The following is a 12,311-nucleotide window of genomic DNA, read 5'->3' as shown; positions in this document are numbered from 1 at the left end:
TGGAAATGGTACCATCACGGTGCACATCAGGGCTCAATTTAAAACAACTATTTTTTAAATTGGAATTTTAACGCGTTAAAATACTACCTTTAAAAAAAGACTATAAAAGCAGCACTGCACTTATCTGTTATTCATGTGTACAACCAATGTGTAAGTATTAGAAGTATCACAAAGTCGCAAAGGGTTTGTGGTTTATCTTAGACATTTATACGAATATCGAAGAATGAAAAGGGACACACAGAGTAAAAACACAAATTTAATATACTCACATATTTAAATATGTCTAAACATACAGATGTATGAACATTTTCAGCAGTTAAATGAAGAACAAAAACGAGTCAAACTTATAGGATACATTTACTGGCAATTCTAATTCTCACCTGCCTAATATGAATAGTCAGTATGCATATGGTCATGTCCAAGACTACATGATCGGTTTCACCACATTATAGTGTGAATCTGAGGGAAAGAATGGATTTGTATTTAACTACATATGACTACATAATTTTCCATAAAATCTGAATCTGCCAACCAGGCCAATACACAATGGCAAAAAGAATAGCACAGCAATCCATCGAAGGACCAACAAAACAATGTACTGCATGTGTATACTTGGAAATTAGTAGGTTAACTTAAACAAAAAAGTTACATTCTACTTAACCTTTCCCTAAAATTTCAAGCAAACACAAACTTCAAATATAAAATGATCACAGATTAACAATATATTACACATCTGTAATTGTATAATATACAATTCTGATACTATGATAGTTGACTAAAGAATTCTAAAACTTTGTAATTAAGAATATCTCTATAACTCCTTTACACGCAGTACAATAATGGCTCATCAAATTGGCTTTTTGAAAGATGGAGAAAAACTAAAAAACAAAACAATGCACACCTTTCGCAAACATTTTAAAATCTGTTCTTTTGAATATAGCAACAATGGCATGTCTTTGTTACTAGATATTATACAGCGGAGAAAAATAGTCATATAGGAAGGATTACATGTTTAAGATTGAGTCAAAATGTATCTATGACACTGTGAATGCTCCCAATATTAAAAAATTGTTTTAGATGCAGCCATCAATTTGTCAAATTATTAAATTTGAGCAATGCATTACTTTTGCACTCATTTGTTATAGAGAGATCAAAATAAAAATACAAACAGCTGGCCATATCTATACGAACATAATCCTTTTCATTAAAAAGTATTATTTCAGCATCTATGTGAAATAACATGATTAGAAACCATTATTTTACATTTGATTGTCATTACAAAATATCTATAAATCAAAGTCATCTATAAGGTATAAAAGCAGAACACACACATTTCTAAAAAATACCATCACAAAGAAATCTGAGAATGTCGTATATCATTTCTGGCAAGGCCTTTGAACAGTATGAGACGCCAGTTCACATTATACTTTACTGTGTACATGTTTTGATATATGGCTACATGCCATGCCAAAGTCTACAGTTTAAAAGTACAGGCGGTAAACACAATATCACTGACACCTTTACAATGTATCGCAGTCCAATTAAATAGCCCTGCAATGAATGCTGTATTCATAAAGCTTATGATGTTCAATTTATGTTTAGTTTCCGTCAGAGAGGCATTGATTGGAGCCTATGATCACTTCTAAAAAAATATGGCTGTAAAATGACCATGGACTTGAATCAATTCCTCCGTAACAAAGTGCAGTGTCATTATAGTATTCAACAACTGAACGGGACAAGCATCACAAAGGTTATTTAGCAGGGTTATTATATTTCTATCATCTGGTGCCCATGAAATCGTGTTCACCACTCCTGTATATTGGCCATTATGTATTTACATCAGACAGTTTTTGTCTACTGAATGAAAAAGATTAAAGGTGTACATATTATTAATTTGAATTTGAGTCTGTTATTATCCCCTCACTATGCACCTTAGTAAGATAAGCTAACATCAAGTTGGTGTCGGGGTAACTGAACAAAAACATAAATGTTTCTGCTGCAGTGGGACAACATGTGTGTGTGAAAATATCAGAGTCAAATTCAAGCTCTCGCTCTAAGTTTCAACAAAGTTTTAAAGAGGCAAACGTTGGTGTCTCACAAATCATTTATAGCGGTCCATTTCACTCCATTCTGATTTCACAGTCATCCATCTTATCTTTCAAGGATTTTGACGACATTTTCCTTGAAGCAATTTGTTTTAGAACATGGAAACATTGAGAACCTAAAGACACACAAAGAAGTTGTTCAGTAATCCACAATCTTTTAAATAGGAAAACAATGTTCTGGCAGAATTTATAGCCAATGAAGATTTTCTTTCAAGACACAATATTGTTTGGACATTCATAAATTAATATCAATTGTGTTTTTATTTTGTAGATATGGGATTATATAAGATTGAGTAGTTTTATTATATCTATTTCTCTTGAAGTTAGATGCTTTTTAAGCAGGTATGTATTTGATAGTCTAACTTGTAATAACAGACTATAGGGATAATAAATTATATTATTTTATCATAAAATAATATATATAATATATATTTCATGGTCATAGAAAAAATTACCTGAAGAAAACTACAAATGATAAGCAACCATGACCACTCACATTGACCTGTTTCAATAAAAAAAGGAGATAAGTAAAAAGCACTGTAGAAAGTTAATAATACTTACCGAATCATCCATGATGGAAGACGGATCAAAGTAGTCCGGCTTTAGTTCAGTTCTTTCTCTGCGATTCTTTGATGCTGGCTGAAAAAATAACAACTCAGTCAGAACAATGCTCCACGAAATATTAATGTAGATAAGCCACGAAAATGTTTTTTTTATCTTTATAGTCTCAGGGGAAGCAACACCTTCTTTTTATTTGAAAGAAACCTGCTGAGAAACTTTGCTACCAATATAGCATGACTGGGTTATACAAAGAGTTAAAATGTGGTTGGAGCTTGTAACATTTACTGTAAATATTGACCCTTTGGCACTTTATTTGTGGTCCCAGAAATGCACATGAACAGTGTGCTACAATCAACAACATATCAATTGACAATGTGAAAACACTGACAATCTGAAATGGGTCGCTCGTAGTGATTGACGACAGATATTCTATTCATCACCTGAATCTGCGGCTGGTCTCAGCTTAACGGAGCTTTACAGCGAGTTTTGGCACACTGTTTAGCTTTTTCCGGACCACAAGTTCACAGTTTTGTTTCACTTTTATGGCTCAAATAAAAGAGTTTCCAGACACAGCAAGGGGCTGTTTTGAGAGAAAATGTTCTAAAAACAATCGTACGCTAGCAAGTGACCAACAAGTCACTAGTGTATCAGCTGTAGACTGATGCACCATCAGCCAGTCACAGTTAGTGGAGCATAAAGGATTTAGCAGCTGAACAGTCATATATTTCACTCAGAAGTCGGTAGAGACGAGAACAGTGCTAAAAAACGTAGTAAATGTTGGACTTGCATTCACTGTGTGGACACGTACATGAATCCAAAAGAATTATATTGTTGCTCCGTAATTGCTGTATGTGCAACGAAGCAGCTGTTTGCTAAATTCGCTAAATCAAAAGGTTAAAACTTAAAAAGGTGATATGTCAGTGATGTGTTCACAACATGTTTGTTCTGGCCCACATTAGAATCAACATTATTGCAGTGTTAAATTACCAAATCAATGTCCATTGTGTCAAAATCCATGCCCTCATTGATGTCCTCTAAGCGATCCTCCGATGACATCATCACATCCTCCACTATCGGCTCCTCATCATCCTCCATTAGTCCTGAGCCTCGACGACTGAGGAGACACATGGACACGTGTTATGAGGCTGTTCTGTCACATACTGTCCATTGTCTCGATGTTATTTTAAAAAAACAGTGACATTTACCAGCTCTCCTGCACAATTCAAACCTATTTATTGTACTCTGAAGACGAGTGGCACCTTACATTTCCTGCTGCATGTGGTTTCTCATCTTGGCATAGTGCAGGCTAACTCGCTCTTGCTGCTGACGGGCCTCTGCTTGTTGTCTCTGTGTCAACATCCAAGTAACCTGGGTACTGTGGGTACAATGTTCAGTATTCAACATGACTTTATAATTCCTATTTGCACAAAAAGCTGTAAACAGCAGCAACATTTAATATGAATTTCAACATAAGGGAGAAAGGATTCTGTACTTGTAATCAATGGCAGTCTGGTGGTGATGGTGCGGCTGCTGCTGAAGAGGCACAGGCTGATGGGGCAGCTGCTCCGTTGGCATGGTGAATGCGGCAGTGTAGCTGTCCTCTGGCCTCATCTTCTTTGGATCCTTCAGTACAGTGGAGGTGAGGTGGGGCGAATGCATCATTACTGGCGTCTGCACGTTCTGCTCGCGGTTCATCCAAACTGTATCACTGCTGCTGCAGCTGTTCTCTTCTGCTATAGAAGAGAAATTAAGAAATGATTAAAGAATCTATTTAAAAAACTGAAATTCTAAAATGACAGAACTCCTTGTACTTTCAGAAGAAGTTTCGATGTGGATCCATGTTGCCTCCTGACTGACGCACATTGTTGAAATATACATGTATGACCCCCTGAAAAACCACATTTCCAGCTTTTTGACTGAATTTGTCTTTTAGATACTTTACAACAAAACACACTACTATTAAAAGGGGGCAAAAGAACAATATTAAAAAACAACTGCGTTTGGTGCGATTCAAAATAAATATTGATCTGCCAAAGTAAAATGATGGTATAAATCTGGTCACCTTCAGGTAATTTCCTTTTGCTAGCAGTGGCAGGCTTGGATTTCTTGCTCCTGGTGGACCCTCGGCTGCTGATCCCACTCATGACAGACAAGGTGTCATCGTCTCCTCCTACCGGCAAGGAGTTCCTGTATGAGATGAGGGGCAGCCAGCAGTCGTCTCGCTGCAGCGCCATCTGAACCGTCATGAATCGCTCCAGGTACATGTGACTGTCAAAGTGTCAGAATACAACTGTCAAAGTTAGGATGTTCAGAGTTCTTCTTCAGCTCCATGCTCAGCACAGACATAAAACATGACACAAGTCTTCCAGCTCAAACTTACACTGTTTTCTTGTCCTGACGAATTAGTTTGCTGGAGAACTCGCTCAGGATATCTAAAAAGGCAAGATTGAGAGGTGGACTCCCCGGTCCTTGGGGACTAGGCTCCTTAAAAGCAAACTCAATCCCATCCCTAAAATACAGAGAGAAATAAGCATTTTCCATGCTCATGAAAACACAGATCACACTGTAATATCTGAATTGCAAAGCTGTAAACCACAAATTCTTCTGACACAGGACTGTCACTTACTTATGTAACATGGCAATAGCCTCCCTGGTCTTCAACTGATCCAAGCCAAAAGTCAATGAGAACCGTCGGGCGAGCTCTTTTATTCCACAGAAAGCTGATGTTGAGCGGTCAACATTAAAGCCAAGTTCAGACAACATCTCATTGAATAACTACAAAAGAAAACAGAATAGGTTTTTACCCACATTTGTTGACAGGTGGTTTTCCGTACTCTGTGATATTTGCTGGCATCTACCAATATATAAAAAAAATGAAACAAGGCTGTTTTTTTTTATTTTTTACAAATGATCTAGTCTCCATCTGGCAAAGACTCTTACCATTTGCAGGCTCAAGACGAGTGTCTTTGCACATTGTACTTTGTTGATTTGTCTTGTTTTACTCAAGGTTTCCTTGATGATATCTCCATAGTCATTGTAATACTAAGAAGAAAGAGAGGAAATACTGGTATTAAGAAGAGCAGGGGAGGAGGAATTCTCATTCAGGGATTTAAAAATGGGGGTTTCAACATACCCTCATATACTGTTTGAATATATCTGCTCCGGTGTTAATTTCCACCACATTGTAAATGATTAATTTGCAATAGGCAGCTAAAAGGTTTCTTCGCTTGTGCAGAGCCTCAATTTTACTGGCTTCATCATCTTGCTGTCCATCTGGAAAATACAAGAAAATACACAATAAAAAATATATTATTAGAAGTCAACACCCCCCCTTACTTTTCAAATGTGAGAATGGTTGGTTGACACAACGGTGACTGAGTCTGACCTGTGCTGTTGTTGTCATCATCCTGATCAATGAACACTTGATCCAGAATGAAGTTGAGCAGCTCTGCCTGCAAAGAAGAGTCTGGTGTATAGAGCAGAGGCTCCAGTTGTTCCCGGCCTGAAGACATAATTTGGTGACTGAAGATCAATAGCAGATCACATAGTATGGTGAAGGCCTGGAATGAACACAACACTTCAGCATTTATGAACATTTACAGTGGTACCAAAGATTGGAAATGTAAAAATGTCAGCAATACGAGAACAGTCCCATCGGCATAACCGCACCTGTTCTTTAACTGCGTTGTTGATGCTGTTTAAGTAACGCTGACACATTAAGCAAAAAGCTCTCATTTGCTTTCTCAAGGTCACCATATCACCCTAAAAGAAGCAAATGTTTAGTGAGTAGTCCAAAGAAGAAGATAAATACAGTACATCAGTATTATAGTTGAAACCAGCTGCACTTGATGAAAACTGGTGTGTAGGTTTAATACTTATTGAAACCAATTGTGATATTATAACAATTGTATTGTATATATAATTGTATCTATTTGACAAATGTATGCATAGGAGTGTGTTGTTTCTTACACCTTTTCACGTATTTTGCCAAAAATGTGTCATAGACCGATATGAAAATACCTTTAATGAACTGCCATCTGAAACCTTCGCTAGATGCCACAGAATGATGTAATGTGTGCACTGCATTGCGTGAATCACAATCTGTGGGAAAGGAGGCAAGAAGATCAGATGAGCCGTACTATTCCACACAGACCCGCATTTACATGTACTATATAACCAGGCTGCATAGAGAAAACCGATTACGCATGTGATCTGAGGATACATTTAAATGTATTGAAGTCCCCTACCTCAGCCTTACTGCTCGTTTGTTTTCACTGTATTAGTTAGAGAAGAAACCGCACGAGTGTGCGAGAAAATTACCAAGTCGATTTTTCACGATGGAGAGTGATGAACTTGTTTAGACTTCTAGAGGCGACGTTTTGTTAGTCAGACTTTTGAGGAAATGATTCTGAATATGGCAATGAATTGCACCATGTAATTATCTCTCCTTTCTACTACATTACTTTCCCTGCCTGCACTTTTTGTCATGTAAATAGATGATTTGGAAACTTGTTCCTCAAGTACATTGGCAAGGTTTCTGTAATCCCCTACTCTGAATGCTGAAGCCAAGTTACTTGTTGTCGTGATGTTTATGACATCAGAGTACGACATGCGGAGTATTTCAATTGACTCTCAGCTGCTTTCAATATGGCGATGCCTGAGCCGGTGGGTCTTAGCTAATGATGCTAACAGCATGAACAGCACACAGTAACACAAACATGCTGATAAAGCCAACAGTGTTTATTTGAAGGGGAGCCAGGAGGTGGGTTGCTACACTTCCCCAACAATACTGGTTATTGTTGCTTTAGCATTTTGGGGAAGTTACTTACAAAGTTAGAGAAAACTGCTGTTACCTGTTCAGGCATGTCCCCGTTCTGCAGACCTGTGTTAAGTAGTTTGTAATTGCTGGTGAAGAGATCCCACTTAGAGAGGTCATGTGCACTGGAAGCAAAAACAATGCACATAATACATAAAAACACTCATGGATATGTCATTATTCACATATTACTCCATAAATGGAAACCAAAATTCAACTTTAATGATAGAAATGATAGAACTCAATTGAAACCATTATACAAAAATGTGAACTTATTGTTTACTGTGAAGTCATGCGTAACTTGTATAAACTTCAGAGAAAATGATTGAATGAAAAAAAGAAGAAAAAGAAAGAAATGTGAACTGCTGTACTTGTGGAAAGCGGTGATCTTCTTGAGTGTAGACAGAACCTGGTAGGCATCGTCTTCATCTGGCTCTTCACCCTGACAAACAAGAGATAAAACCTGTGAAATCCTTGATATTCAACCGCCTCGCCAACTGTGAACATGTTTCAAAACATTCCACCGAAAGAAACATGCGGTACCCACCTCTTGCAGGAAGTCCTCCAGGAGTGTATTGAACTTGTCAATGAGCTCATCGAGAAGCTGAGAGCGAGCGATGTCCACACGGTTAAAGATGGTAAACTCTTCGTTGCTGAGAGAGTGGTAGGTGGTCGAGCAGGCCTCCAGGACTTCAGTGTCTGTGTGCTTATCCTGGACCTCCCAGATTTGCCGCAACAAGGCATCCAAATGCTTAACGAGAACGTAAAAGCACAAAAAAGAGTTTGACTGACACCGAATGCAATTTACAATCCGCATAATCAAGAACAAAAGTCATAATTGACAAACCTTTTCTAACCGGCCAGTTGTGTAGATGTCAAGATCGAAGTACTTTGGTATTTGTAGCAAATTGGTCACTTTATCGATATCAACGCAGTACTGTGAGGAGAAAAGAGAAAGCCTTTCGGTTGAACGGTTACAAATCAAACCTGTTGTTAACTCTGACGGCTGTTGACTCTAGAGCTGAACACAAGTAATCACCTTTGCCAACAACAGAGGCAATGCAACCGCAAACATCTCTGTGATCCGTGTCCGATCATCCAGCTGTGTTTTCTTCTCCTTTGCAGTCAGGACCTTTTCCATGCACAAAAAAACACAACAATAAACACAAAGTCATTCAAGAAACAAGACTAATTCATGCGAGTATGACGAACAAACACTCACCTTTTTCCCTGTGGCTCTGCCTACTGGAGGGTGGCTTTCACAAGCCTGCCGGATGGCACAGACCATGATCTCAACTAAAGCCGTCTCCTGCCGATCTGTCAGTGCTAAAGATTGCAGACGCAGACATTTACTCACAATGTGATGAAAAAACTAACAGTTATGAAAAGAACAGAAAAGAAGAAACAAAAAAGAGTAGGAAGAAATAAAATGTTGTCTTTGAAGAAAGATTCTCTTCCCTCATACTGGAGCTGAAAATCTGAGCCAGTAATTGTCTTAAACAGTGGATCTTTACCCTCTTCCCCTGGCACGGGCTCATCCAGCAGCAGGCTGATCATAGACTCCCAGTCCTTCAGGAGCTCTGACCCACACTCCCACAGGCTGTCCACCAAGTAGGCCCCATGTTCATGGAGCTGGAAAGATGAAATGGGGAAATGTTACTGGATCAAATTTGAATCTAATGAAACACGGTTGATTTGTTTCATACTATCAGTTTTAATAGTTAATTGGAATTGTTGCATCTCATCCGAAACCAAAATGAGATCGTCACACTCAAAACTAGATCAACAGATTTGTTAAGATGGCCATTTTTATCACAATGAGGTTAACATCCAGAAGTAAAAGCCAAAGGCCTGGTTACCTCGCTCTCCAAGAAGAAGAAGACAGTTGTCTTGATAAGACTGCCATTGAGGCTCTGCCGGCCCCTCCTGGGTAATCCCTCCTCCTCTGGACCTCGATGGCTGAAGAGCCTTCAATCAGCACAATATCAAAGGCTGTTAAAAATGTCTGCTGAAGACAGGTTGCAAAAAGCAACGGCTCTGCCTACAGCCCCTTTGGAGAAGCTGCATGGTGGGTCACACGCATAAAGATCAGGAGTCACATATTAACACTTTGTTTTATTTCACAGGATTTCTACATTTAAATAGCTGTTTTCATGCTTCTTCATAGTAAAGCTACAAGTGATATGTACATTCCACATGTCATTTTTCTATTTGATTTCCATAATGATATATTGTGTATATGCTCTGTTGAGGGGGTTGTTTGATGGATTCAACGTAACATTATCATAGCACATTATTGTTTCTACTTTGCACTTTTGTTTTTGCTGTGAAACATGACAAACGTAAGCTGAGGTGACTCAAAGCTGACCGGCTTGTTCTCTAACATTTCAGGCACTTAACTCATGTACTGTGAGTGGCCCAAGATAAACGTGTTGATAATAAACACTTCCAATTACAGTTAAGTTGTTTGACATGTTTCAAAAGACGCAACAAAAGACTTACTTCTTAAACAGAAATTCTCCTGCTGAAACGGCGATGGGTCGATGCGCTGAGTAAACCAGATGATAAACACTCTCACAGTCCTCTGCTGTCAGGATCTCATCACTACTCCTGTTAGACACAATGCAGACATTCTTAGTTAGAAAGGCCACTTCAATCAATCAAAGATAAACATTTATATATTTATTTAAAGGCAAATGTGTGAAGGTTGTTAAAATATTCTCAAAGAAGCTTTTAGGACAAAGGAGCCAATATGAATATTTAATCTAACATGATTATCCACTCTTTATTTAAGACTGAGTTACCTCAGCTATAAACAAAAATGATAACTGAGCAGTAATGGATAGTAGTAATGTCTCCAATTTGAGCATAAATACTGTATATTAAATTCCAAGATTTAAATTATTAATCGAGTTGACTTTCTGAGTATTATGTCTTTCCGGTCACATTATAAGACTTCATAAAACAAGACAGATGCAGAGCGTTCGCATTCAAGAGGAGGTTACTTACTGCAAGACAAGTGTCAGAAGTTTAATGGCTTGTACTGCAACATCATATTCCTTGTCCAGAGTCATAGACACAATCCGGTCCTGTCAACAAGAGTAGGTTTATGTTTCAGATACAGTTTCTTAGCCAGGCGTTCTTCGTAACAATAGATGCCGTGTCATAAACAACCACATTGATGCCAAAATGTTGCTATTACTCTTCAGTTATCAGCAGATTAAGACAGACCAGGGTAAAGGCTGTACATGTCCAACACATTTCAATGATGCTGAAGTTATGCAAATGCAGGCTTACCTTGAAGCGACTTGTGAAAAGCTCCAGTCGTGCTCCCAGCTCTCTGCTGTGGAACAGGCTTTGTAGGGCCCCCAGACACTTCAGTCGCACCTCACCTTGCTGGAGTCACAGCAGAATTATATAACAATATTTGAAATCAGGTGTTACTTTGCCTTTACCCCAAAGCTGTATATTATTATGTATAATTACTATTATTATTATCATATTGTCCTTTTGAGAGAAAAACTAATGATCTACGTCAATAAGACTTCTTTAGTTTTTCCACATTCTCTTGCTTCAATTGATTTTGATACAAAGATGATATGGACTCCATAACATTTAGTTGTGGGTTCTACTGGACTTATGTAGATGTGGATGCACTTCTTTTGATGTTTTAAACCGTTAAAACCTTATATGTGCTACAATTTTAGCACAAGCAATGAGTGCTGAATTAATTGAACAGAATTGTTTGTGATGTTACTGTCTAAATTTAGGTTAATTTAGAAGTTTGTACACAAAACAGTGGTTGTCTGTTAGCTCACCTTGTCATGCATTGTCCAGCCAACATACTTCAGGTAACTGTCATTGAGGAAGGCGTCACTGTACAACTTCATCCACACTCCAATCTCCTCAATACAAATAGCTCGGATTTCAGCAATGGCATCACTGGCAAAAACACAAAAGAATTGATTCAATTAAGTCATTAATAATAATACAACATGGCTTTGTGTTAACAGAATTATTCAGACAACTAAAAACATATGGACTCAATTTCGTGTTGACATTATTCTCACACTAGAGGGCGCCAAAAAGCCAACAATGAACATTGAAAGGTCCCTGCTGGAAATCATGGATTCACCTACCGGTATCTGTGAACAAACACTCCTTTGAAAATGGCATTCATCATGTTTTCAATTTCATCTTGATTTTCTTGAAGCTGAAAGAGACAGAAAGTGACATTTTTAAAATGATTTGCAGGAAAAATGACTTCTAGTGTCTTATTTATTATTTAGCAATTATAAAGGGAATGATTGTCATTACACTATTTATGTGTACATTATCTATCTTAGTTATATATTCAATTTTAGCTAAAGCTGGATTGACTTTATTGAAATATAAATGAGCATTCCTTACATTCAAGCCCCTGCCTCCCTAGGAGACAAAGGTTTAGGTACTGTCGGGTTAATTGTACTAATTAAACCAAATTTAGATAAAAGCATTATGATTTTAAACTATTTTTCCCTGTGGAGTAAAGCCGACTGTACATGGCCGGTCTACACCACATGGAAATTTAGTTTAACCTAAGAGAAAATTCTAAATATGTGAAAATTGGTCAATGACAAAAGTTCTCCTCAATCATTCGTACATGCCACATAACAAATGTATGAGGTTTTTGCATAAGGTCCACCAGAAACTATTGTCATGTAGCATCGATCCAGTTTTTGCAAAGTGCATATCAATAGTTATAAAGGGAAACCATTTTAAAGAATTAACAATAAACACATGTACACATATGCATTGTGAATTAATTCAGCCATGATATGCCATTAATT

The 12,311-nt window shown here is 37.8% G+C and overlaps 1 protein-coding gene across 2 annotated transcripts in view; it reads right to left on the bottom strand.

Annotated features, from left to right (window-relative positions):
• Window positions 1-242: 242 nt before the first annotated feature.
• Window positions 243-12,311, bottom strand: part of stag2a (STAG2 cohesin complex component a) — a 17,753-nt gene continuing 5,684 nt past the window's right edge. The window contains exons 9-34 of one of the 2 annotated variants that reach the window (XM_068600131.1): window positions 11,622-11,695; window positions 11,301-11,424; window positions 10,780-10,878; window positions 10,492-10,571; window positions 9,985-10,092; window positions 9,342-9,450; window positions 8,997-9,114; window positions 8,705-8,808; window positions 8,522-8,614; window positions 8,330-8,419; window positions 8,030-8,233; window positions 7,854-7,924; window positions 7,520-7,607; window positions 6,687-6,767; window positions 6,336-6,428; window positions 6,052-6,226; window positions 5,800-5,939; window positions 5,607-5,708; window positions 5,293-5,441; window positions 5,047-5,175; window positions 4,729-4,934; window positions 4,159-4,399; window positions 3,931-4,041; window positions 3,654-3,780; window positions 2,667-2,744; window positions 243-2,221 (exon numbers count right to left, since the gene is read on the bottom strand). In XM_068600131.1, coding sequence (XP_068456232.1) covers window positions 2,198-2,221; window positions 2,667-2,744; window positions 3,654-3,780; window positions 3,931-4,041; window positions 4,159-4,399; window positions 4,729-4,934; window positions 5,047-5,175; window positions 5,293-5,441; window positions 5,607-5,708; window positions 5,800-5,939; window positions 6,052-6,226; window positions 6,336-6,428; window positions 6,687-6,767; window positions 7,520-7,607; window positions 7,854-7,924; window positions 8,030-8,233; window positions 8,330-8,419; window positions 8,522-8,614; window positions 8,705-8,808; window positions 8,997-9,114; window positions 9,342-9,450; window positions 9,985-10,092; window positions 10,492-10,571; window positions 10,780-10,878; window positions 11,301-11,424; window positions 11,622-11,695 — 3,018 coding nt within the window. In that variant the 3' untranslated portion in view covers window positions 243-2,197. The remainder of the gene's footprint in view (window positions 2,222-2,666; window positions 2,745-3,653; window positions 3,781-3,930; window positions 4,042-4,158; window positions 4,400-4,728; window positions 4,935-5,046; window positions 5,176-5,292; window positions 5,442-5,606; window positions 5,709-5,799; window positions 5,940-6,051; window positions 6,227-6,335; window positions 6,429-6,686; window positions 6,768-7,519; window positions 7,608-7,853; window positions 7,925-8,029; window positions 8,234-8,329; window positions 8,420-8,521; window positions 8,615-8,704; window positions 8,809-8,996; window positions 9,115-9,341; window positions 9,451-9,984; window positions 10,093-10,491; window positions 10,572-10,779; window positions 10,879-11,300; window positions 11,425-11,621; window positions 11,696-12,311) is intronic. The other variant, XM_068600132.1, reaches the window with a different exon arrangement.

Source organism: Clinocottus analis, unplaced genomic scaffold (assembly GCF_023055335.1).
Source record: "Clinocottus analis isolate CAN_PGR_092001 unplaced genomic scaffold, fCliAna1.0.p SCAF_5, whole genome shotgun sequence".
In the NCBI taxonomy this organism is placed as follows: Eukaryota; Metazoa; Chordata; class Actinopteri; order Perciformes; family Cottidae; genus Clinocottus; species Clinocottus analis.
This window is presented reverse-complemented; position numbering and strand designations above follow the sequence as displayed.